Source organism: Emys orbicularis, chromosome 4, assembly GCF_028017835.1.
Source record: "Emys orbicularis isolate rEmyOrb1 chromosome 4, rEmyOrb1.hap1, whole genome shotgun sequence".
NCBI lineage: Eukaryota > Metazoa > Chordata > Testudines > Emydidae > Emys > Emys orbicularis.
Genome location: NC_088686.1, coordinates 30,050,951 through 30,076,318, shown reverse-complemented (window position 1 = coordinate 30,076,318; position 25,368 = coordinate 30,050,951). Strand labels below are relative to the sequence as shown.

General features: G+C 43.2%; 1 protein-coding gene across 1 annotated transcript; it reads right to left on the bottom strand.

Moving 5' to 3' along the window:
- DDX24 (DEAD-box helicase 24) lies at positions 1-19,815 on the bottom strand. Its single transcript, XM_065403701.1, has 10 exons — positions 19,760-19,815; positions 18,109-18,149; positions 15,930-16,653; positions 12,421-12,804; positions 10,703-10,856; positions 9,804-10,319; positions 8,048-8,123; positions 7,204-7,392; positions 2,628-2,757; positions 1-414 (listed from the first exon to the last, which is right to left on the bottom strand). Exons 3-10 carry the CDS (start codon positions 16,645-16,647, stop codon positions 161-163), a joined length of 2,421 nt encoding a protein of 806 aa, XP_065259773.1. The 5' UTR covers positions 16,648-16,653; positions 18,109-18,149; positions 19,760-19,815; the 3' UTR covers positions 1-160.
- Positions 19,816-25,368: the final 5,553 nt, after the last annotated feature.

Genomic DNA, 25,368 nt, shown 5'->3' with positions numbered 1-25,368 from the left:
TACAATCAACAATATGTAGGAGTTGTTTGTCTAGAATATCCACCCACATGGTACTAGGTGTCTTGTTCTCCATCATTGTATAAGCAGTCATTCATTAATGTAATCAAGTTCTAAGGAAAAAATGGCCCCTCTTTTCTCCCACACCCCATGGTGCTATCGATCATTTATCTAATTCATCTGTAATTAATTTCTTTTTCTTCCTCCTCTTTGCTTGTTGTTTTGATACAGTGCTCAGAGCAGATTCTGAATTGCTCACTGGTGAATGAGGGAGTAATAGCTTTCCAGATTGTGTTGGATATTTGGTCTTCAGAAGGACTTTAAATACTGGTTGTGATAGCAAATGTTTCAGCTGTTTCTTCATTCCCTTCAGCATCTTTTGCTTCTGACTCACTTCTTGCTCATTCGATCGTCCTCCTTGGGGGACAAACCAAAGACAGAATAAGGGCTTTTATTATGATATTTAAACAATCTTTTGTATTTATAAATATAGCAAAGATCCAAATCTCCCCCCCCCTTTAGGGCTCTTAACATAGCCACGCCACTCACATGCTGCTTTCCATGGATTTGTGCTTGGGGACTATCACGCCTCCTCTCCATTTTGGGTGCCAGCAAGCCAATGACACTGAGGAGAGAATCTTGACTTCTGAATTGTTTAAGTTTCAATTGGCTGCCCAACTATGAACAGAATAATGGGAGGAAGGATGGTTCAAGTGGTTAAGATGCTAGCCCAGGATTTGAGAGTGCTGGGTCCAGTTCCTAGCTCTGCCACAGACTTCCTGTCTGACCTTAGACAAGTCACTTAATTACCATGTGCACGATAGCACTTCCCGATCATCCCCATTTTGCATATCTCAGAGGGGTGTTGTGGGCAGAAATACATTAAAGATTATGAGGTGCTCAAGTACTACAGTAAGGGAGGCCTATCACCTAAGGATCCTAGATAAATCATTCAGTGAGAGGCCTGAATTAGAGACTATCATTGGAGTAAAATTTAGCTAAGCAGACTTTCCATTTAAACTGAAGGGAAATGATCTGGTCTACAGAGGACAAATAGCAATTCATTTAAGAAAAGGGACCAAGGTTTTAATTTGTTTAGTGCAAGATCTGGAAGAAACACCAGGGAATGCTCACACTTAAATGCTTGACTACCACGAGTCAGGATGATGATTACGAAATGCTTTAACTGGTTAAGAGCTACTTAGAGTAGATGTGGCATTTTGAAACCTAGTTCAAGCCTCAATGTTTTCAGGTTGTCAAAACATACAGTAGGGCACTCATTAGACATCCTAAATGGGCTGGGAACAGGGCTGCTTAGTGTTCATTCACACAACAGTATGGAAGTAACTAGTCATGTCTATCCATCCTTTAGAGGACAGGGGAAACCCTGCATTTAAATAAATGCTACAAAATAAAGAAATTTAGTTATGTAGTGACACTCATGCTACTATCAGTTTAAGCCCAAGATATGCTGCCGACAGTGCATCATGTTGATTGACTCTCCCCAATCAAAATCAACCACCACCACAGGGGGATTTTTAAATTAAATCCAAGAGTAGACACATGCATTTAAGGTTTTCAGTTTAAGCCCAAGATATTCTGCCGACAGTGCATCATGTTGATTGACTCTCCCCAATCAAAATCAACCACCACCACAGGGGGATTTTTAAATTAAATCCAAGAGTAGACACATGCATTTAAGGTTTTAATTTTAAGGTGTTGGGTTTTTTTTGTTTGTTTTTTAAAAAGACAAAAGCAGCACAGAGTTGTGTGAATAGAGCTAGTAGCAAAATGGGACTTTTCCTGCTGAAAATTTCAACTTTCCATCAAAGAATGGAAAATTTTCAGTCAAAAACCATTAAGCTTTCTGTGGTTGGGTTTTCTGATGAAGTGGAAGTTCTCCACAGAAAGCAGGCACTTTCCATGATTTTTCTCAGGGGAAACCCAATTTTCTGTGTCTTCCCTCCCCACCCCCCCCCCCAAAAAAAACACCTCACAATTTTTAACTAAGCTTAATTATAGTAGAATAACTACCCTTCTTAGGGGTTTGACTAGGCATTCTGCCTTTGGCCCAGGTCACTCCATTCACACCACATGCAGGCATGTCCTGGTGTGCTCTTGTATACAATACACAGGGAGAGTTGTATCCTGCTGCTTGATTACAGGAAAGAGCAGGAAATAGATTCTACACAGTCATGGGGGGGGGGGGGGGGGGGAGGGGGTACAGGGTCACAGAAGCCATCACACTGTCATAGAACAGATGAAACTCTTGCAGGACCTGCTGGGACAGCATGTTCAATTAGGCTAATCTGGCTGGCAGGAGCTCCTGACTTCTTAGCCCAGACCTGTCAGTGATGTGTCAGAAGTGTCACATCTCTCTACCTCAGCTTCCCATCTGTGAAAGTCATTCGCCCAATCTACTCACCTTACAGAGGGGCTGTGAGGATTAGTGTTAATACAGTTCTAAGTGGTATCATCCCACTCTCTCCCCTTCACCCCCCTCAGGGTTGAGATATTTCTTCTAGTATGGTTGGACATATGCTAGACACAGAGTTGTCTCTTTGGGAGATGGGGTGGGGGAGGAGAGGAAGGGCAGTGAGCCAAGCATATTTGCAAGCGGTTCTACTTGCCTATAAGGACATCATCATCAAGATCAATTTCAAGAGCCTCCGCAGCTTGCTGGAACCAAGAGTTGTGCTGTTTTGCCCGGCTGTTGTAATATTCCACCTTTTCAATCTGCCTTGCTAAATTCACCCGCTCCTGCAACAAAAGCACAGCAGTACGTCAGAGGAACGTGGGATGGCTGTAGAATCAGCACTCGACAGCATGTGTTGGAACACAGTTAGTGTGCTAATCTTGCAAAGGCAAGGACAAAAATGAGCAGAGAAATTCATGATATAGGCTTTGTCTCCAACGAGTGATTTACTGTCACCGATGTGGTGGTTGTATGACGTCTAGAACAATGAGGGCCTGGTAGATGACTCAGACTCCTAGGCACTATGGTAACAAAAATCCTAATTCTCAAGTAATGCACAAATGAACACTAACTCTTAGTCTATCTTGGAGTGGTGGGGCCATGAATATAGGGACACTCTTCAGAAGTCGGGAACAAATCAAAAGTCCATTTGCCCTTAATTCCTGACCCAGGTATTACATATTACAATTAACTTACATAACTAAGAATAGATGGAAAATTGTCACTGTTATTGAATAAAATGTAACAGAACAATAAAAACAACAAGGAGTCTGGTGGCACCTTAAAGACTAACAGATTTATTTGGGCATAAGCTTTCGTGGGTAAAAACCTCACTTCTTCAGATGCATAGAGTGAAACAGCACTTTCACTCTATGCATCCGAAGAAGTGAGGTTTTTACCCACGAAAGCTTATGCCCAAATAAATCTGTTAGTCTTTAAGGTGCCACCAGACTCCTTGTTGTTTTTGTAGATACAGACTAACACGGCTACCCCCTGATACTTGACAGAACAATAAGATTCCCTCCCCAGCTTGCAGACAGTAGAGATTGCACATAAGACTATACAGCGTGTGGGACATGCTGACTGAACTACTCCAACTATACTGAATAGCAAGATGCTACAGTATCTCAGCATCAAACAGCACCGCTGGATGATCAGGGGCTAGAACACTTATGAAATCACAGAAGCAAAATTAAGCTTGAAATCATTAATTAATTGCAATCAACCATTTGTCCTCAGCTCATTACAGGAACCTTTAAATAGCTTTTTATCATTTCCATATAACTTCTTGAGTCCTCTACTTGTCCCTCCATCATTAGTGGTTTGCTAGGGTCCTATCAAGTCTCTGTTCTGCCCAGAGGTTTAGGATTGCTTATAAGATTCAGACAGTACCTAACTCTCTTTTTTTTTTTTTTTTTTTTTTCTTCATCTTTAGATCCCAATGCTTTTCCAAAGGAGGTCAGTATCATTATCCCAATTTGACAGATGGGGAAACTGTGGCGGGGCGGGGGGGGGCGGGCGGGCAGGAATGACATGCCCAAGATCATCCAGCAGGCCAATAACAGATCTGAGAATTGAACCCTGGTATCCTGAGTCCCAGTCCAGTGCCCTATCCAGTAGGTAATAGTGCCTCCCTTGTAGATAAGAAATTCAAGGGAAGCCATCTCAAGTCAAAGGTGGAAGATATCGATGGGAGAGATGATGAGAACCAACACTAGCAGTCCCAGCTCTGTTACCAGGACCAGAATAACATTTAATATGGGGTGAGCAACTCTCCCAAACTACACAGACGTCCTGCTGGCCTCCACTTCCATAATTTAACAAGCATTTAAACACTCATTTTGGTAATCAACATCAGTGGCTTTCACCTCATAACATACCACTTTAAATACACAATCATAGAATATCAGGGTTAGAAGGGACCTCAGGAGACCATCAAGTCCAACCCCCTGCTCAAAGCAGGACCAATTCCCAACTAAATCATCCCAGCCAGGGCTTTGTCAAGCCTGACCTTAAAAACCTCTAAGGAAGGAGATTCCACCACCTCCCTAGGTAACCCATTCCAGTGCTTCACCACCCTCCTAGTGAAAAAGTTTTTCCTAATATCCAACCTAAACCTCCCCAACTGCAACTTGAGACCATTACTCCTTGTTCTGTCATCAGGTACCACTGAGAACAGTCTAGATCCATCCACTTTGGAACCCCCTTTCAGGTAGTTGAAAGCAGCTATCAAATCCCCCCTTATTCTTCTCTTCTGCAGACTAAACAATCCCAGTTCCCTCAGCCTCTCCTCATAAGTCATGTGCTCCAGCCCTCTAATCATTTTTGTTGCCCTCCGCTGGACTCTTTCCAATTTTTCCACATCCTTCTTGTAGTGTGGGGCCCAAAACTGGACACAGTACTCCAGATGAGGCCTCACCAACGTCGAATAGAGGGGAATGATCACGTCCCTCGATCTGCTGGCAATGCCCCTACTTATACAGCCCAAAATGCCGTTAGCCTTCTTGGCAACAAGGGCACACTGTTGACTCATATCCAGCTTCTCATCCACTATAACCCATAGGTCCTTTTCTGCAGAACTGCTTCCTAGCCATTCGGTCCCTAGTCTGTAACAGTGCATGGGATTCTTCCGTCCTAAGTGCAGGACTCTGCACTTGTCCTTGTTGAACCTCATCAGGTTTCTTTTGGCCCAATCCTCTAATTTGTCTAGGTCCCTCTGTATCCTATCCCTACCCTCCAGCATATCTACCACTCCTCCCAGTTTAGTGTCATCTGCAAACTTGCTGAGAGTGCAGTCCACGCCATCCTCCAGATCATTAATGAAGATATTGAACAAAACCGGCCCCAGGACCGACCCCTGGGGCACTCCTCTTGAAACCGGCTGCCAGCTAGACATGGAGCCGTTGATCACTACCCGTTGAGCCCGACGATCTAGCCAGCTTTCTATCCACCTTATAGTCCATTTATCCATCCCATACCTCTTTAACTTGGTGGCAAGAATACTGTGGAAGACCGTATCAAAAGCTTTGCTAAAGTCAAGAAATAACACATCCACTGCTTTCCCCTCATCCACAGAGTCAGTTATCTCCTCATAGAAGGCAATTAGGTTAGTCAGGCATGATTTGCCCTTGGTGAATCCTTGCTGACTGTTCCTGATCACTTGCCTCTCCTCTAAGTGCTTCAGAATTGATTCCTTGACGACCTGCTCCATGATTTTTCCAGGGACCGAGGTGAGGCTGACTGGCCTGTAGTTCCCCAGATCCTCCTCCTTCCCTTTTTTAGCCTTTTTCCAGTCATCCGGGACCTCCCCCGATCGCCATGAGTTTTCAAAGATAAGATCATGAGAACAATCATGCTCAGTAGTGAGTGGTAGGTTAGGCACAATAGATGAGGCCATGATTGCTTGAAATATAGCACACACTCCAACTCAAGCCTACTGGCACTTATGAGTAAAAACATTCCATGCAGGTAAAGAAGAGGAAGAGTGGAGGAGACAGAGATGGTGGATATACCTACCACCCAGCAGTCTGTAGGTTACAGATTGTGAAGTCCTATATAAGTGCTAAGTATTACTCTGGAAAGAAAAGCAGAAGCAAGCTCATTTCAGCAGCCACACACCAAAGAAAAACTCTGAGACAAGAATGGTTTTGCCTCACTAGTAATCAGAGAGGTTTTGAGAGAACTGATGTTTTCTGGACACTTTTTAAAGGAGAAAGCTTGCATCTAGCAACCCAACCTGCAGGTAGCCTGTAATACGTGGAAGTTCCTGGGTCTCCCATGAGAGCAGTACTACTCTAGCTGTTGGGCTGGCCCATGTGCCTAGTCCTAGTGGTGTATATGACAGTCCAGATACCAGGATAGGAGGGGCATTCACCATATTAACTGAAAAATTGCTTTTTTCTCTCCGATTCTTTTGGATTGTACAAAGTTCAGCCCCTCCTCTGCCGGCCAACTGTCACACCAATGTGACAGACAAGCATTATTCTTGTGCCATCACAGCTACTAGAGAATCCTGATGGAGTATGAAACCACCAATGCTTAGGGACAAAAGGTGCGGTGAAAGACTGTTTTGCAAAACCTTGCCATTATTTATTATTCCACCCTTCAAGATACTGAACAACAACATAAGTTTTGTGTAACACAAACAACTGCTCAAAAATAGCATTTATCCAGGGTTCAGTGATAGATGTAACATTTGCCAGCATGGTCTGTACTGGGATATCACAGCAGAGGATGACCTCAGATGTGGAAGGGCTGGATGTTGTGGGACCTAAAAGGGGTAGATATGGTCTAGCAGATTGATCCCAGTACTGGGATACAGGAAGCCCAAGTTCCATTTCCTACTACTAACTCACTGTGGGATTTTGAATAAATCACTTAATTTACTGCTGCCTCAGTTTCCCCATCCATAAAAGAGGGATAATGATACATGCTCACCTCTGTAAAGCATTTCAGGATCTATATATGAGAAATTATACATAACTACAAAGAATTATTAAACAATGAACATTTAAAAAAATCTGTGTGTTTGAATGCCTTCCTTAGCATTAGGATGCCTTCCTTGGCTAATAGAAGCATTCAGCACATTGCTATTGAAGATGAAAGTTGATTAATTTTGTTTCCAACTCCCCTTTTGAAGCTCAGACTTACTCTGTAATCTTAACATGTGAAGGGTGTTTCATTAAATATAATACATGAGCAATCACTTGTATTAAAAATGTTTTTTTTACCTTGATAGCAAACATGCATTTTGTTTCAACTGGGAAAAATGGAAGCTCTTCATTTTTCTCCAATGTCTTATAAATCTTCCTAAAATTTATCATATCATCAGGGCCGATCAACAGCAAGCTAAGGCCTTCGTTGGCAGCTCGAGCTGTTCTGCCGCTTCTGTGCACATAAATCTCAGATGTGCGTGGAACCTGCAAAAATTCTATGGTTAAAAGGCTTCAATAAATCAAAAAGTGTGTATATGAAAGGTAAGGAAATGCTTGCAACACTCGGACCCAGAGATGACAAGCAGGTGTCTGATAAATTGCTTTCGTAACATGAACGTTGTTGATAACAAAGAAAGGAAGTGATTAAGGCATAGAGGTGGGATGTTCTAGACCCAGCTCTGCCAGAGACGGCTTGCGCAACTTTTGGTGAATCACTCCTATTCCCTGAGCCTGTTTCCCTATGCACAAAGCAAGGAAAAATGATACCCAACCTCAGACATGTTATGAGGTGGGGTCATCTGACTCCTCTGGAGTGGGACCCTCTGCCTAAGTTCAGAGTGTAAATGGGAAAGTGAGAAGAGCCATAACCATACAGGTAACTTCTTGTACACAAAACTGTCTGTAAATTGCACCCTGACACTAGTGATGGTCACTCTAGCAATGGGCAAAATTTATCTTTGTATAGCATTTTGAGATCCTTAGATGCAGAGGGCTATAGAAGCATTAAATACTTGAGCCTTAATTTCTATACTTCTTTACTAGGGACTGAGAAGCACTGTTTTATATTGTAGCCAGGTTTTAGATCAATGAGACCTTGGTTCAAAAGCAGGCAATAGAAGCTTCAAAAGATTTTTATAACCTGGTAATGGATGACATGCTGCACGTTAGGAATATCCAGACCACGAGCTGCAACATCTGTTGTCAAAAGGACACAGCTGAAATAGAGAAAGTGGGGATACATGCTATTCATTAAACATAAACCTGTAATATAAACCAGATGCCAGTAAACACGCAGTGTGAGTGACCCAGAATTTTTCCAAAAGAGTTTGAAGAGCATGCTCATTTTATAACATCTGCTAGGAATATGCCATCTATTTGGAAGTCAAGAAATTGACACCTAAACACCTGATCTAGGGCAATCTTGAAATGTGAAATATTGAAAGGAAAAGAAATAATGTAATTGTTACTGGCTGTGGACCAGATACTGCTCCCAATGAGGTCAATGGCAAAGCTGTCATTAACTTCAATCCTAGCAAAATTGTGCCTTGCTATTCTTTTATTCTCTTCCTATTTCACAGAAGTCAGTGTGAAAAGACCTATTTGATCATCTAATCCAACTTCCTGGCAGCGCAAGTCTGCTCCCCCTACAAAACATTTTGCAGCGCTTTGTCCAGTCTAGGTTTAAACGTCTCATTAATTTAATATGATTTTACTACTAATAATGCTGATTCTTTTAAAAAGGTACATGATACGGCTATGACAGCTTTTGCTGGTAGGAACACTGCAATGCAGGTTGCAAAACTATTCCTCCATTATAGGCCTCTGTGTTCAAACACACTGAATTTTCTGAACATAATTCCTTTTGGACTGAAAATTCTTATACTGAATTGCATTTGAGGAAACTGCATTTAGCCAGTTCTGAACTATAAGAGGGTGGGGGGGAAATACAGTATTTTTTGTATTCTGACCACTAGATTTTTTTCATGCAATTATGTCAAACAGATGCATTTTCAAGCAAGCTATGTCACATGTAAATAATCCATAACAAGGGCTAGGGCCTCTGTAAGGATTGGTGATAACTGTGTTTTGTTTTTGTTTTTAACTCTGCAGGCAACTGAAAAATCATTCACAAGCATTCTCAGTAGGAACCGGCTACGATTTTAACAAAAGCTGTTTTATGACAATGCATTGCATAGCTTATAGTTATAGGGCTCAATACAGGGGGATAGCTGGGTGAAATTCCTTGACCATTGCTATACAGGTGAGACTAGATGATCTAATGGTCCCTTTTGGCTTTAACAATCTATGAAATTCTGCTCGGTCTGTCATAAACCAAGGATAGGATTGATAAAATGTTCTGCAGAAGGGATGTTTTATCAAAAGTTTAACTGAAAATACACACACACACACACACACACGAGTGTGAATTTTGTACTAACGAAAGATGCTCAGTTACAAACTCTGGAGACAGAGGCCATCAACTTGTGCACAGAATAGGTCAGTTTGGGCAATAGCAATGTGAGCTTCCCCGCACAGCTCCTGCCTCAACGTCTTCATGTGCGATTTAATCTTTGGCTTCTCTGCCTGAGTCGGTCAATCAGTGTGCCAATCAATTCCAACTGTGTAGGCGTTTTGTTGTTATGGACCCTTATGCGCCACGAGATGAACTGAGACCACCACATCATATCACAAAGGCCACTGAACAGCCAGCAGATGGTAACAATTTTCAGTTATTACCAGCCTGGATTAGATTTGAACTGGTGACCTAGAAGTTGTCAAGAGCTGTGTCCTACAGCCAATCCCCTGAACCATTCGTCATCTCCCCACCCACTCTCCTCCGGTAGTCAACCGTTTTTCCTTTTCATGCACAGTTTTCCCACAACAGATCAACTTACGTCTCTCGCTCAGCAAACCTTTCCAGGTTTTTTAACCTTTGCTTCTGGTGCATGTTTGCATGCAGAGGCAGGGGGTTACAATCCAGGATTGTGAGGAGTGCACTCAGGCGTTTTATGCAGTCTATACTGTTTGCAAAGACCATGGTTCTTCCTGGGTACTGAAGCAAAAAATAATAGAGGTAATAGTCTTTGTCATCCATGTCACAGTGGATCCTGGTTTCGGTCAGAGTCTCTACAGTGGTCTCTTTTCTTGTTAAGTCTATCACTTTAGGTTTTCCCCTAATCCCCACTTTTTCCATTAGCATTTCCAGTTTGGTCTTTTGGTCTATTTTTTTAGCATATTTCTTTTGTAAAACTCTTGTGGGAGCCTGATGGACCAAAGTCAGCGTGGCAGAAAACACAAAAGTCTGACGTCGAGAGTTATATTGTGAATCATTTAACATTTCCAGCAACTGAGAGAGTTCTAAGAAATGTCCCCTTTCAACCATTCGGTCAGCTTCATCAATCACAAGGCACCTGTTGGACACAAGACAAGTACAGTATAGAAGCACAGTGGTTACTTTAGATAAATAGAAATCTGATACACTTCAAAAGAACCTTTCTTGCTTTTCCCTATGTAAAACATAAAGGAGGCTAGGCATGCATGGGTAATTACAGCAGCCGTTTCTGTTCCTCTCTGAAAGTTCAAAGGCAACAATTCGTTTTTTGGTAATGCGGTTGACATCCCCCACTCTCAATGTAATGAATATGAACTTTAATGAGATCTTCTAGCAAAGACATAAGTGCTCCTGCACAGTCAACATTAGTTAATCAGTAAGTAATTAAGCATGTTTGGTGATACTGGATAGTCTTTCCCAAGGATATTAATTCTGAGTAGTTAGATTAAAAGCCACCTTTACCTGAGCTGCCGGAGATTTGAGAGATGTGGGTGTTTCTCTTTAATTAGCTCCCATAAACGACCTGGGGTTGCAATTACAATTTCTGGCTTCTGATTCAATACTCGTTCCTGTTTCTGAGCAGCCATTCCACCGACCAGAATTGCAGTTTTAATGCCTAGAACATACAAAATCGCATGATGTAAAGACCACGGAGGATTAGTTTACTTTAGTTACTTCCCACTGGAAAATATTCTCCACATTTTAGGAAGGAAAATGGATATATTCCATAGTATACTGCAGCTTTGGGGAATCATTTAAGAAGTCTTTATGTAGACTGTAAGTTCATTTGGCCAGGAACTGTCTCTTCCTCTTCTCTGTACAACATTAAGCATATGGTCAGCATTACAGTGAAATGCTGGTTATAGAAAGAGGCCAAAAGTAAAACGATACCTCTTGAATTGCACTTGCCTTCAAACAGCAGGAATGATTATTTATATACTAGATAGTTAATGCATGTTTTCTTCAGGTTCTAAATGCCCACATAGGAAGGCAACCCACCACTCTCCCTCAAGGTCTAAGCTTTGACATTCTTCCACTCAGAATTAGATAATATGTTAAATGTGTCTAATGGGTAAGCAGTCCCTTACACTGTCAGGAGGTCTGCACACAATGAATAAAGTTGAGGAAGGCATGTCTTGTACTTGGATTATGAACTGCTCATTTTAGCAACCAGCCAGTGGAAGTTGTTGACACCTAAAAGTGGCCAGACTAAGCATATGAAGATTTGCTCAAAGTCAGTTTAGGGTGACAGGGACGGACAACACTGGGAGGGATTTTCCTTCCTGCCTCCAAATGCTGTTGCAGCAGCAGCACACAGTGGTTGTTAAAAACCCCCAGTCTACTCTGACTACATAGCAACTGTCTCTCATTGGGGCACAAAGCTGCAGTAGCTTTTAACAGAACTGTATTTCTGCAAATCGATGTGGTGTTTTAAGGGTAAGAGTTAAAATTAGCCTTCCTTTCAGTTACACAGCAAGAGGTATAAGAGGCCAAAGGAACACATTTTAAAAAAAACACTCCATGCTCCATGTATTCCTGAAGAATAGCAGTATTACTCTAATGAATACATAATCATTAATATTAGGAAGGAGAGGTAATTTTTGCTACTTGATTCTCCGTATCTTACCTCAACTCATTCACATAAGAGTTGCATGGGCTTCTAATATGTAAAGGAGATGAGGAGGTTTATAATATGCTTTAGTCAAACAAATTATTGGGCTCAAAGCAGGGGGTAACTGGGTGAAAATCTACAGTATGTGTTATACAGGAGTCAAACTAGATGATCTAATGGTTCCTTCAGGCCTTAAAAATCTATATAATTTCCATGTTGATATATTTAACCCACATCATCAGAAAGTGGTACTTGGGTATCTGTGGCCATGTGACCACTGATTTTAGTGCAGATTTTGTATTTCTAAGTCAACAGTGACAGTAAACATTTGTAGGTGGAAGTTCTAGTGCACAGCTTTAGGCAACACATTAATGGTAACTTTGCACTTCTACAGTGTTTCCCATCAAAGAATCTCAAATCACATTTCAAACATTCATGCATTAAGCTTCCTAACACCTCTTCCAAGGAAAAGGAAGTATCTCCATTTTATGAAGAGGAAACTGAGGCACACAGAGTCAGTAGCAAAGGCAGGAACAGACCCCAGCTCTCTTGCCTCTGTCTCTCCTACCTGTAAATTTGGCCACGGCATCAATATGATGTTTTACTTGTACAGCTAGTTCCCTTGTGGGAGTCAGCACCAGCCCTAAAAGAGGCCGGTTTTTATTCAAGTCAGCAGCACGTTTGTTGGCATCAAAATCAAATTCTACATTTTCCAGCACCTTCACGCAACCTATTGTGCAAGATTCATCTACGTCATCATCACCCCCACTATCTTCATCCTGCTTAGGGTTTAGGTGCTTAGGGTTTGTTTCATTATCACTTTCCCATCCTGGTTTGTCTTCATCATCACAGAGAGGCTCTTCAGTGGCATTGTCACTTCTGCTTTTTGATTCTTGCCACTGTAGCACAGAGTGGATCACTGGAATTGCAAACGCGAGTGTTTTCCCACTTCCTAAAAACACCAAACAACAAGACAGAAACACAAGCATTACAACTGTTTGCAAAGAAGCAGCAACCAACTGCAGTTACTAAAGTAAATAAAAAATTACTCTTATTTTATTTATTTCTATGGTATAAGTGCACATTTTTGCTTCTATGAAATTAGAAGCTAAGCCACAGCACCTTGCTTTAAATGCCTATAATAGTGATCTCAAGTCGATATTTTCTGGATGGAGCAGGTATTTTTCCAAGCCCCAGATGGGCAGGCAAAATATACATTTGCTAGGAAAGTAGTTTTAAAAAATTGCAATAGCAGCCAAGGTCTTTTTAAAGAACCGTATCCCCTAAAGGAGAATACCATGCCCTAATTGACTGCTCTGATCAATGTTCTCCAAATAAAGGAATAGCAAATGAGGCCAAGGACAAACTGAAAGCTATTTAAAGTATTAATTTATATTTTTTTCATTACGTGATTTTGCTTATTAACTGAGAAACTAAGTGTAACCATTATTTCACTTTTTGTAATAAAAAGACCAATCACTTGACTTAACACAGAGCACAAACTAAAGGGGGAAGATGGAAAAGTGCTCCATTAAATGTAATTTCAGGGGTCTACTGTAGATTCATTTATAGCCTGGGGCAGCAAACCTTAATAGTATCTGATATGTAAAGGTCATCTAGGGGATGCTTTGGCCAAACACTGAATCTCTTCAGGGGACCAAAGAGATTAAACAAAACTGTTCATCTGGACTCAATTAATATATATTATCTAGTCACTGTCTGATTTACCCCCTTCCCTTTCCTGCTTTGTGTGACCAGTCTCTCTCTCATATCTTTTTGTGATTCATCTCCCCTTCTACATGGCCCTCTCTGTATTGTCTGCCAGCAGCAAAGTGAAATTTACAGTTAGGTCCTTGTCAATTTCCCTTTTCTCCTAAGGAAACATCTTGGGGACTAGTGGCTTAGCATCATATTCCTGTAGTAGGTTACTAGTGGTGAGTGGTAGTTTAGAGACTGCAACCCCCTTCTGACAACAAAAATTACTAAAGGACCCCAGTGCCCTGTGTTACTCTAGATTTTAGAGTCTAGAATCGGGGCCAGCGCTAGCAAGCAGGGCAACCGCCTGGGGCCCCGCAAAGCTAAATTGCTCGGGCTTTGGTTTCAGCCCCACTGCCCAGGGCTGATGCCCTCACTCTTCTGCTTCAGCCCTGCACGGCGGGCTCTGGCTTCAACTTTCTGCCCCGGGCCCCAGCGAGTCTACTGCCAGCCCTGGCGACCCCATTAAAAGAAACTTTTTTTTTTTTTTTTTTGAACCCTGTTATAGTCTTCGCCTTCACAACATCCTCTGGCAAAGAGTTCCACAGGTTGACTGTGCGTTGTGTGAAGAAATACTTCCTTTTATTTGTTTTAAACCTGCTGCCTATTAATTTCATTTGGTGACCCCTAGTTCTTGTGTTATGAGGAGTAAATAACACTTCCTTATTTACTTTCTCCACACCAGTCATGATTTTACAGACCTCTATCATATCCCCCCCTTAGTCGTCTCTTTTCCAAGATGAAAAGTCCCAGTCTTATTAATCTCTGCTCATATAGAAGCTGTTCTATACCCCTAATAATTTTGGTTGCTCTTTTTCTGTACCTTTTCCAATTCCAATATATCTTTTTTGAGATGGGGTGACCACATCTGCATGCAGTATTCAAGATGTGGACATACCATGGATTTTTATACAGGCAATGTGATATTCTCTGTCTTATTATCTATCCCTTTCCTAATGATTATCAACATTCTATTAGCTTTTTGACTGCCACTGCACACTGAGTGGATGTTTTCAGAGAACTATCCTGAAACTTGGAGCAATGACTCCAAGATTTCTTTCTTGAGTGGTAACAGCTCATTTAGACCCCAACATTTTATATGTATAGTTGGGATTATGTTTTCCAACGTGCATTACTTTGCATTTATCAATATTGCATTTCATCTGCCATTTTGTTGCCCAGTTTTGAGAGATCCTTTTGTAGCTCTTCGTAGTCTGCCAGGCACTTAACTATCTTGAGTAGTTTTCTATCATCTGCAAATGTTGCCACCTCACTGTTTACACCTTTTTCCAGATCATTTATGAATACATTGAATAGTAATGGACCCAGTATAGACCCCTGGGGGACACCACTATTTACTTCTCTCCATTCTGAAAACTGACCATTTATTCCTACCCTTTGTTTCCTATCTTTTAACCAGTTACTGATCCTGGAGAGGACCTTCCGTCTTATCCCATGCCAGCTGACTTTGCTTAAGAGCCTCTGGTGAGGGACCTTGTCAAAGGCTTTCTGAAAATCTAAGTACACTATATCCACTGTATCCCCCTGGTCCACATGCTTGTTGACCCCCTCAAAGTATCCTAGTAGATTGGTGAGGCATGATTTCCCTTTACAAAAAACATGTTGACTCTTCTCCAACAAGTCATGTTCATTTATGTGTCTGATAATTCTGTGCCCCAGAACTCCCCATAGCTGATCTCCCTGTGGATATACCTGGCTATCCAATCCCTACTAGTTCCCTTTATGCTGCTGCCGGTAAGGGAAACAGATCAGTGTCTCATCAATCCCTTTCTTCCCTGAGGCCCAACCTTAGCATACTAGATGCTTCAGAGGCAAGCAAATTCCTACTCCATGCACAATACACCAGACCCAATATATACCAATATGTATAGGTCAACATTGGGAATGGGATAACTAGACTGGAAGTACTACTGGCTGTTTTTGCTACAGCAAAGACACAGTGTTCTTCAGGGACAAATTCTGCTCTCATTTACACCTTTGCAACCCCATTGGTTTCAATTGGATTGTATGGGTGTGTAATTATGGCTTACTCTTTAAGAATAATTAAAAATAAGACTTGTTGATGAGCATGGATGGGGAAGAAATGGAGGATTTAAAGCTTTGCATGTAATACTTGTGAACAGGCATAGTATGTGACACAAATGCACTGCATTTAAACTTTTCTACATCATAACTATGCATAGTAAACACACCCATTGAAGCTTATATGCTCTTCACACTGTTATTGCAATTATGACAATACACTGCATGTTTTAAAAGGGAGAATGGGAGATTCAATGTGCTAACAGCATGGATTTGTACCTGTTTCTGCAGCACCAAGAACATCCATATTATCTCTGATTGCAGAAGGCAGGGCTAATGCTTGAATAGGAGTTGGAGCACTAAATCCTAGATAGCTCAAGGCCTGCAGAACCGGCTTAGGAACGAAGAGGTCTTTCCACGCAGACACATCTGCTTTTTGATCAGATGAGGCAGACAGAACTCCCATAGTCCAATTTTTAACCTTTTTAGAAGACTTTGCTGGTAGAGGAGCTCTCTCAGGTGGAAACACTTTCTTTTTCACTTTCTTTTTTTTCTTTTTCTTCAAAGTTTTTTCTGTGGTTGTGGTGCCTCCTGATTCACATTCATCTTCCTCATAACCAAACAACTTGGTGGTGTCTTTAGGCTTGTCCTCTTGATCAATTACATCTTGCTCCACTATAAGATTATAATTTTTACTTGCCCTGGTTCCCAGCTCTTTGTCTTTCTTTCTCTTTTTTTTCTGGGAGGTAGAATAGTCTTCCTCCTCCTCTTCTTCAGAAACACTATCCGATTTTCTCTTTCCTTTTTCTTTTCCAATTTTGGAAGAATTCACCAATTTATAATCTGTAAGCTCCTCAAAACATACTAAATCTCCCAGCTGCTCATCAGCAAACAGATTTGGGTCAATTTCTATGGGTTTCCATTTTCCTACTACTTTGATACCCTTTTGTTTCAATTTAAAGGAAGTCTTAGACTTATTTCCTTTTTTTGTCTTCATGATTATCTAAAAAAAATTGGAAAATAAACCATTGTAAGCCACCAGAACAAAACAGTGACAGTCAAGTTAACATACTCATAAACACTGGAATGCATTTGTGTAAATCTGATAGGCTGTCTGTTGCAGATAACTGCAGTTTGTCTCTGGATTCTAGCCTATTAGCCTTATTGACTGACTTTCATGGTGCTGGATTGGGACTCTGTTTTGTTTCTGCACTTTTAAAAACACTTGCAACTCTAAGCTCACACAGCTATTTGACAAATGAATTTTAATTACCTAAATTGCATTTGAAATGACAGGTCTGTTTAAAATGATTTGTCAGGCTCCTATTGAAAAATGGATGAGACACCTAAGCAATATCAAAGCCCCAATGCCAGACTCTCAAACCAGCTTCTGTTGTGCTGCTTTTTATTAATCTGACATTTTTAGAATTTAGTGTTGAAAACTCTTCTGAGGGTCACACAAAATGGAAAGTAGGCTGCAGCCTGATATTGGGGTTCCTCTATTGCAGATTCATAGATAACATCCCTTTTTACCAGAATACTGTTTATTTGCAGTAGGCTCATATATGATCACAGTTAACCATTTGAATTGTTTATGTCCCCTTGAGATAAAGTGATTTCTCTCACTAAAACAGCATAATGGGCAGGACACTGTGCTCTACTTTAAAGAGAGAATCCTGTACCCCTCCCTTCCAGTTCCTCTGAGGAGCTGCCTTTCCTTTAGCAAGATGGGTGGGGGTATTCTGAGCACAGGGCAACTGAATCTAGTTATTGAAATGGGAGCTGCATAATTTGTGGAGGATTCCTTCCCTTCTCCAACCCTCAGAAACTACCCCACACACACTACAAAATAAGTACTTATGTGAGCAGTTTGCCCTTGTGTATGTGCTTAAGTTTTATTGCTGGTTTTGAAAGTTTAACCCTCAACTTCTTGACCTGGAGGGCAACTACTTACTGCACCATTATATTATTAGAAAGTGTGTACCAGTTAAATGCTAAGTTCAACTATACTGTATGTGGGTTAGATCACTGAGGTGATGAAGAATGGCTTTGGAATGTGAAAAGTCACTGGGTAATGCTTTTATTTAGGGGATAGAAAGGCATAAAGATCTGGGAAGCTAGCAGGTGGAAGGAAGCACTGGGAAGAATTAGAGGTAGCCACCTGCTGTTGGCATCTTCCCACAGTGCTGATCTGAGCATGGCCTTTGTCCTGTTTTTAACTATATCAGGGGTTCTCAAACTAGGGGTTGGGTGTTAAATATATTTAATGATGTTAAATATATAAAAAACTGTTTTTAATTTATTGGGGGCGTCATAGTCAGAGGCTAGCTATGTGAAAGGGATCACCAGTACAAAAGTTTGAGAATCACTGAACTATATCATCTTAGGAAGTGTCACAGCCCCTGGTGTGGATTCCCCCGTATAAAAGTGTTCACACGATGGGGTTGTACCCCTTTACCTGTATCCACTGCCACACCGCTGTACAGGTGGAAGGATTGGCTGTAGACAAAAACAGGACAGGTTTCAGAGCGGTAGCTGTGTTAGCCTGTATCAGCAAAAACAACGAGCCCTTGTGGCACCTTAGAGACTAACAAATTTATTTGGGCATAAGCTTTCGTGGGCTAGAACTCACTTCATCAGATGCATGGAGTGGAAAATACAGGAGCAGGTATAAATACAGGAAAAAATGTGATTTGCTTTACCAAGTGTGAGGTCAGTCTAACGGGACAATTCAATTGACAGCAGGATACCAAGAGAGAAAAAATAACTTATGAAGTGGTAATGAGAGTGGCCCATTTCAGACAGTTGACAAGAAGGTGTGAGTAACAGTAGGGGGAAATTAGTATTGGGGAAATTAGGTTTAGGTTTTGTAATGACCCAACCACCCTGATGCCAACTCTGTCCACATATCTATTCAAGGGATACCATCATAGGACCTAATCACATCAGCCATACCATCAGGGGCTTGTTCACTTTCACATCTACCAATGTGATATATGCCATCATGTGCCAGCAATGCCCCTCTGCCATGTACATTGGCCAACCGGACAGTCTCTACGCAAAAGAATAAATGGACACAAATGTGACATCAGGAATCATAACATTCAAAACGCAGTAAGAGAATACTTCAGTCTCCCTGGTCGCTCAATAACCGACCTGAAAGTGGCAATTCTTCAACAAAAAAACTTCAATAACAGACTCCAACGTGAAACTGCGGAACTGGAATTAATTTGCAAACTGGACACCATCAGATTCGGCCTGAATAAAGACTGGGAATGGTTGGGTCATTACAAAACCTAAACCTAATTTCCCCCTACTGTTACTCACACCTTCTTGTCAACTGTCTGAAATGGGCCACTCTCATTACCACTTCATAAGTTATTTTTTCTCCCTTGGTATCCTGCTGTCAATTGAATTGTCCCGTTAGACTGACCTCACACTTCGTAAGGCAAATCACATTTTTTCCTGTATTTATATCTGCTCCTGTATTTTCCACTCCATGCATCTGATGAAGTGAGTTCTAGCCCATGAAAGCTTATGCCCAGATAAATTTTAGTTTCTAAGGTGCCACAAGGATTCCTCCTAAAACCAGCACAGCATTGCACGCTACCCAGGCCTGGCCCACGCGCTGATCTGCCACCAGGGAGAAGTCGCCACTTACGGTGGCCACTTAGGCTGCTTCTCAGGGGCGCCGGACAGCAGCAGCGTAGCGCCCCCGGCCTGAGTGCGAGCGGTGGGTCTTCCCCTCTCGGCGATGGGGGCTGGGCCCACGAGACGGGCCCCTCGGCAGAAGCCGAACGCGAGCAGACCCACAAGGGGGAGGGGGCCGGCGTAAGGGGCAGAGTGAACGGCCTCCTCGCGGCGCGAGCTAGACCGTGCCCGCGAGCCCGGCCGCCGGGAAGGGAGTAGGGCTGCCCTTTACACCCGCCTGCCGGGGCGGGCTGGGCTTCCCCCGGGGCCCCGGCGTCCCCCGCCAGGCCGGACACCCTCAGGCCTCTGGGCCCGCTCCCTTCTCCCCGCCCCCGGAACGCCGCAGGCAGGTCGAAGCAGGAGCGGCTGCCACCGGCCGTGTCCTAAGCCGCGACCCAGCTGCCTCCCGCGACCCTCACCGTCACCGCCTGCTGCTGCTGCTCTCCGACGCGTTCTACCACGTGGGGACACAGCCGGGCGCGGCCATGGCAGCCGTGACGTCACTGCCCTGCGCCCGCCCCGGGTCAAAGCGGGGGGCCTTTGCAGCCTCCACAGGCTCCGCAGTAACAGCAGCGGTGCTGCTCCGGGTGGGGCTGCGGGGGAGTCTGGGCCAGGCCGCAGGGCTGGGGGGGAGGAGTTGGGCTAGGCCCGGGGAGAGACAAGGGGGATGAGGTGATGTATTTTATTGGGCCAGCTTCAGTTGGGGGCAGGTACAGGCGTTTGATCTGCAGGTCTGGGGAAGGAACGCGGCCCGTCTGAGCTAAATACACGGTGGTGCAGATTGTGAAGCATCAGGCATAACATGTATGGTCGGAGGTAGCAAGGAAATGGAGCAGGTGGGGTTAGTTTGTTCTGCAAAGAGGTTTGAAGTGGGCCACCAGGGCCATTGAGGCTTAGCAGGCAGGTGTGTGTTGCAAATTGTGGTAATAAGCCATGAAACCACTGTCTTGCTTGAGAAGTGGGTTGTAGCCCATGAAAGCTTATGCTCTAATAAATTTGTTAGTCTCTAAGGTGCCACAAGTACTCCTGTTATTTTTGTCTTGCTTGAGTTCATGGTTTTTAGTGTCCAACAGAGTTATGAATTTAAGTTCCTAGATTTGTCTTTTGGAAGTGGTGTGCAGGTTTCCTTTGAGGATGAGGCCGGAGAGGTGAGATAAGTGTTAGCCCATGGGTGATGGGATGTTTCTATCTTTTATCATTGTTCTGTGTGAGTTTATTCAAGAGCGTAGTGGTTGCCTGGTTTCACTCGCATAGGTGGTGTTGGTTAGGGACAGACAGGTTGCAATGTTAGGAGAGAACTGGGCATGGCATGGCCATGTGTCTCTGGGTTAGGAACAGACAGGTTGCAGAATCCTGGAGGAGCTGGGTCCCTGACATCCAAGTTATACTTTACTTACTCCTGGGAGAATTCTGTGCCACTGTGCAATGCAGAATTTTGCAGACATTAATGTGCATGCAGAAATTATTCCCCCCCTCCCACCCCCCCACCCCCCGAATGGGCTGCAGAGATGTTGGTTGCTACTAGGGGCTGCTGGACCAGGGAAAGCCCAGCTCGCAAATAGAAGAAGACAGGGGGAGGGGCAGGAACTGGAGGCTTCCCAGCAGTTGCAGTTCCCAGCACACCCTGAAGGAAGGAGGTGGGGGTGTGCAGGAAGCTCTGTGCAAGCCCGGGACCCAGCATCAGGCTGTTTCTTCTTCTGGATCCCTAGGCTCTAGGAGGGTAGGGTCCATGAGTGTCTGGGGCAGGGGGACCATGCAGCTGGCCTCTGGGGGGGGGGGGGTCTGAGTGTCTGGGCTGGGGGGGGCATGGCTGGGCTTTGGGGGGAAAGGAAGAAGGTGTGTGTGTTTCCCCCCTGGCTGGGTGGGAGGGGGCGAAGCAGGAACTAAGTTGTCGTATGGGGTTTCTTTAACTCTCTACTCCTGGGGGAATTTTTGTGTGTCTTATTGTTACAGATATACTTGCTGACAGATATTTTGAAATAAATTACCAAACTAAACTGATGTGATTATATAGTGTTATTTTGACAAAATTTGCAGAATTTTAAAATATTGTGCACAGATTTTTTTTAATTTTTGGTGCAGAATTCTCCAAATTCTGAATTCTCCAAAGGAGTATTTACTCCAAAGATATCACAGACACAGAGCAGTGGACTGAGATTCTCAATGCCCACCAGGAATGTAGCTACACAGCTCCCATTAACTTCAGTGGGAATTGGGTGACTAAACCCCTTAGTCAGCTATGACAATCTCAACTGGGAGGCTTGGACCAAATAATGCTTTGTCCTGAGCAGTGAAGAGCTGGTGCAAAGCCTGAACTTGAGTTGAATGTTCGATCTAATGATGCCAATCATAAAGAAATAGGATTGAGGATAAGAGTAGAATAAGGGGTCTAGAGAAGTAGCAGGGAAGAAGGGTTCAGGTTGCCTACTTTGCCAGCTGCCAATGTGGAACAATATATTGGCAGTAGATGGTGTCTTATGCATTCTGATTAATGAATGTGTAGGCAGCCAGTTGTTGGAGAAACACTCTGGTGGTGTCTGTAGGGCAGATCAGTTTACAGGCTATGTATATTGGTAGCAAAGTCTTTCTGATTCAATAACTTCTAGTTTCAGAGATGCTGTCTACAAGGCATATCCATCTAAAGTGAACAAACATGGATTATAACAATTACAGAACATGTGTGCCGACCTCTTCTGTACTTATGTGAATGCTCTCATATTGCCTACGTTCTCAGAATGAGATTTCCAGTCATTCATAATTTAATTAATTTCATTCATACGTGATGGGGTATAAATGTAGATGAGGATTATTTACACACCACCTTTGAAGTTTAGCTCTTTTTGAATTATTGTTTACGTAGGGGTGGGAAAACTTAGTGCAGCTGGTTAAATATTTTTTCCACATCATCATAATTCAAACAGCTGATAGTATTTTGTAGAGAGGGATCAGTTGTAAAATTTGGACACATATTTAAAAAAAACCCAGAGAGGAGGAGTGAGGGGAAGTTTGAGATCTGAAGTATTGATTCAGCCTATCGTCAGTTTAAATGTAAATATCTTCAGTAAAGAAGTGTGACAAGAAAAAATTATGAAATAAATTGATTTTTTTAAAAAAACTTGCCTGTTATCTTTGAAAGTATTTCCCAGTATGATGGTCTGTGTAGTAGGAGGAGAGCCTGAGACATAAGCCCTTGTAGTAGAAGCCTGGTATGAGGCAGGACCTGCTCACAGAATTTGGCAAGAACAGGGCTGATATTGCAGAAATACATATTCCTAAGAAGTGCTAGTCACAGAGTGCTCATGCAAAAACATCTGGTACCAGAACATCCCAATATCAAGGATGGTACAAAAACATTCCCCAAGGATAACAGAAACAAACTGACCCTCCTAAAAGATAAGGTCAGGATGACACTACATAGTAGAGATGTTTTCATCGAACCAACGTGTACAAAATGATGGGTGATAACGAGCAATGGCAGGGGACAGTAATTAACTATGTCAAAGAGGCAGTACTAACTTGTTAGTATCAGGATATAAAAATGTATTTCAGAGGGAGTATCTTTGTCTGGGCTTAGGGAGGAATGGAAAGTCCCACCATTCACTGAGCTGGTCCATTGTTATGGGAATACATGTATTAGTGGTCTGATAACGTCTGCAGGATAATAGTACCATGCTTTGTCGACAATAAACCTGCCTGGGTGGCTTCATCCCTTAAGAGATCTTGTGGTCATTGGGTGGTTTGCTTGAGGTCTGCCATGCCAGCTGTCTGTGCAGGGCTGGGGTGGCACACAGAGGGAACACACACATGCAGCCAAACATCTATCAATATCTAACCACAGTCTAAGAGCGAGGCTATTGTGTAGTCTTGTAGTAACAGGACAAATGGGGAAGAGGGTAGAGAGAAACAAAGACAAACATTTTACCCAGGTTATCATTTAAGTATGGCATACCTGTAAGCCTCTGCACAACACCACATGTAAACTTAAGGCAGTTGTAAGAGGGGTGGTTTGTTTTTTAGTTGATACCCAAAAGTTGCAATTTTTCCCCTCAGGATTTGAGTTAGTGCACTTGGTGGGAAATTAGAAGGAATGTGGTAGTGTAGGCAAACCATAGGCCCCAATTCAGGGAAGCATGTAGGCCTGTGCTTAACTTTAAGCATGTTCTTAAGCCTTTTCCTGAATCAAGGCCTTACATACTGTGGGGGCAGGTGCTATGTAACTATCTAAAATAACCTGCAGAACACAAGCCACTGTCTTCACTGAAAGTTATCAGTCCATTGGAGAGAATAGGCCAGTGCAACAACAATACAGGTTTTCCCACACCACTTAGCAAAAATGCCTTGATCTAGAGCTGAGAATACCTCTGAGTAGGAAAGGACACTTCAGACTCCATGCCTATTCAGTCCTTTGGCTTTTCCATTGAGATTGCTAACATGACTGCTGGTTAATTTTAGTTGGGATGATGGATTTTGTGATGGGGCACCTGCTTATTGAGTTGAGGCCACCAAATTACTTCACATAGTTGGAGAGTAATAGCTGCTGTTCACTATCAATTTAGGCAAAAGTGAAAAGGAAATATACCATTTAAACAGCTTGCAATTCAGTCTGTCTTATTTTTAGTAAGAAAGCTAAACTGGGGGCAAGAAAAAGACACCCCCTTTTCTGACCAGGTACAATCTGCATCTTTCACAAGCCTGTGAGCACCTAAGGGTATGTCTACACTACGGGATTAATCCGAATTTATATAATTCGAATTTGTAAAACAGATTGTATAAAGTCGAATGTATGCAACCACACTAAGCACATTAATTCGGCGGTGTGCATCCATGTACCGGGGCTAGCGTCGATTTCTGGAGCGTTGCACTGTGGGTAGCTATCCCATAGCTATCCCATAGTTCCCGCAGTCTCCTCCGCCCATTGGAATTCTGGGTTGAGATCCCAATGCCTGATGGGGCCAAAAACATTGTCGCGGGTGGTTCTGGGTATATCCTCCCCCCTCTCCAGGAAGCAACGGCAGACAACCGTTTCACGCCTTTTTCCTGGGTGAACAGTGCAGACGCCATACCACGGCAAGCATGGAGCCCGCTCAGCTCAAGACAGCAGTCATGAACATTGTAAATACCTTGCGCCTTATCGTGCAGTTTATGCTGAACAAGAACCTGGAAAACCAGGCGGCGAGGAGCAGGCTACAGCAGCGCGGCGATGAGAGTGATGAGGATATGGACATGGAATTCTATCGAACCGCGGGACCCGGTGCTTTGGAGATCATGCTGTTAATGGGGCAGGTTATAGCCGTGGAACGCCGATTCTGGGCCCGGGAAACAAGCACAGACTGGTGGGACCGCATAGTGTTGCAGGTGTGGGACGATTCCCAGTGGCTGCGAAACTTTTGCATGCGTAAGGGCACTTTCTTGGAACTTTGTGACTTGCTTTCCCCTGCCCTGAAGCGCCAGAATACCAAGATGAGAGCAGCCCTCACAGTTGAGAAGCGAGTGGCAATAGCCCTGTGGAAGCTTGCAACGCCAGACAGCTACCGGTCAGTCGGGAATCAATTTGGAGTGGGCAAATCTACTGTGGGGGCTGCTGTGATGCAAGTAGCCAAAGCAATCACTGAGGTGCTGCTACAAAAGCTAGTGACTCTGGGAGATGTGCAGGTCATAGTGGATGGCTTTGCTGCAATGGGATTCCCTAACTGTGGTGGGGCGATAGATGGAACCCACATCCCTATCTTGGCACCGGAGCACCAGGGTACCCAGTACATAAACCGCAAGGGGTACTTTTCAATGGTGCTGCAAGCACTTGTGGATCACAAGGGACGTTTCACCAACATCAACGCGGGCTGGCCGGGAAGGGTTCATGATGCTCGCGTCTTCAGGAACACTACTCTGTTTAAAGGGCTGCAGCAAGGGACTTACTTCCCGGACCAGAAAATAACCGTTGGGGATGTTGAAATGCCAATAGTTATTCTTGGAGACCCAGCCTATCCCTTAATGCCATGGCTCATGAAGCCATACACAGGCAGCCTGGACA

Bases quoted from the DNA above. Each gene is read 5' to 3' on its own strand.
- DDX24 (XM_065403701.1), bottom strand. From the start codon at position 16,647: ATGAAGACAAAAAAAGGAAATAAGTCTAAGACTTCCTTTAAATTGAAA. The intron at 8,124-9,803 runs GTAAGTTGATCT...TCTCTATTTCAG, and splicing joins AGGTTTGCTGAGCGAGAGAC to CTGTGTCCTTTTGACAACAG. The intron at 415-2,627 runs GCAAGTAGAACC...TTGTCCCCCAAG, and splicing joins TGATGATGATGTCCTTATAG to GAGGACGATCGAATGAGCAA.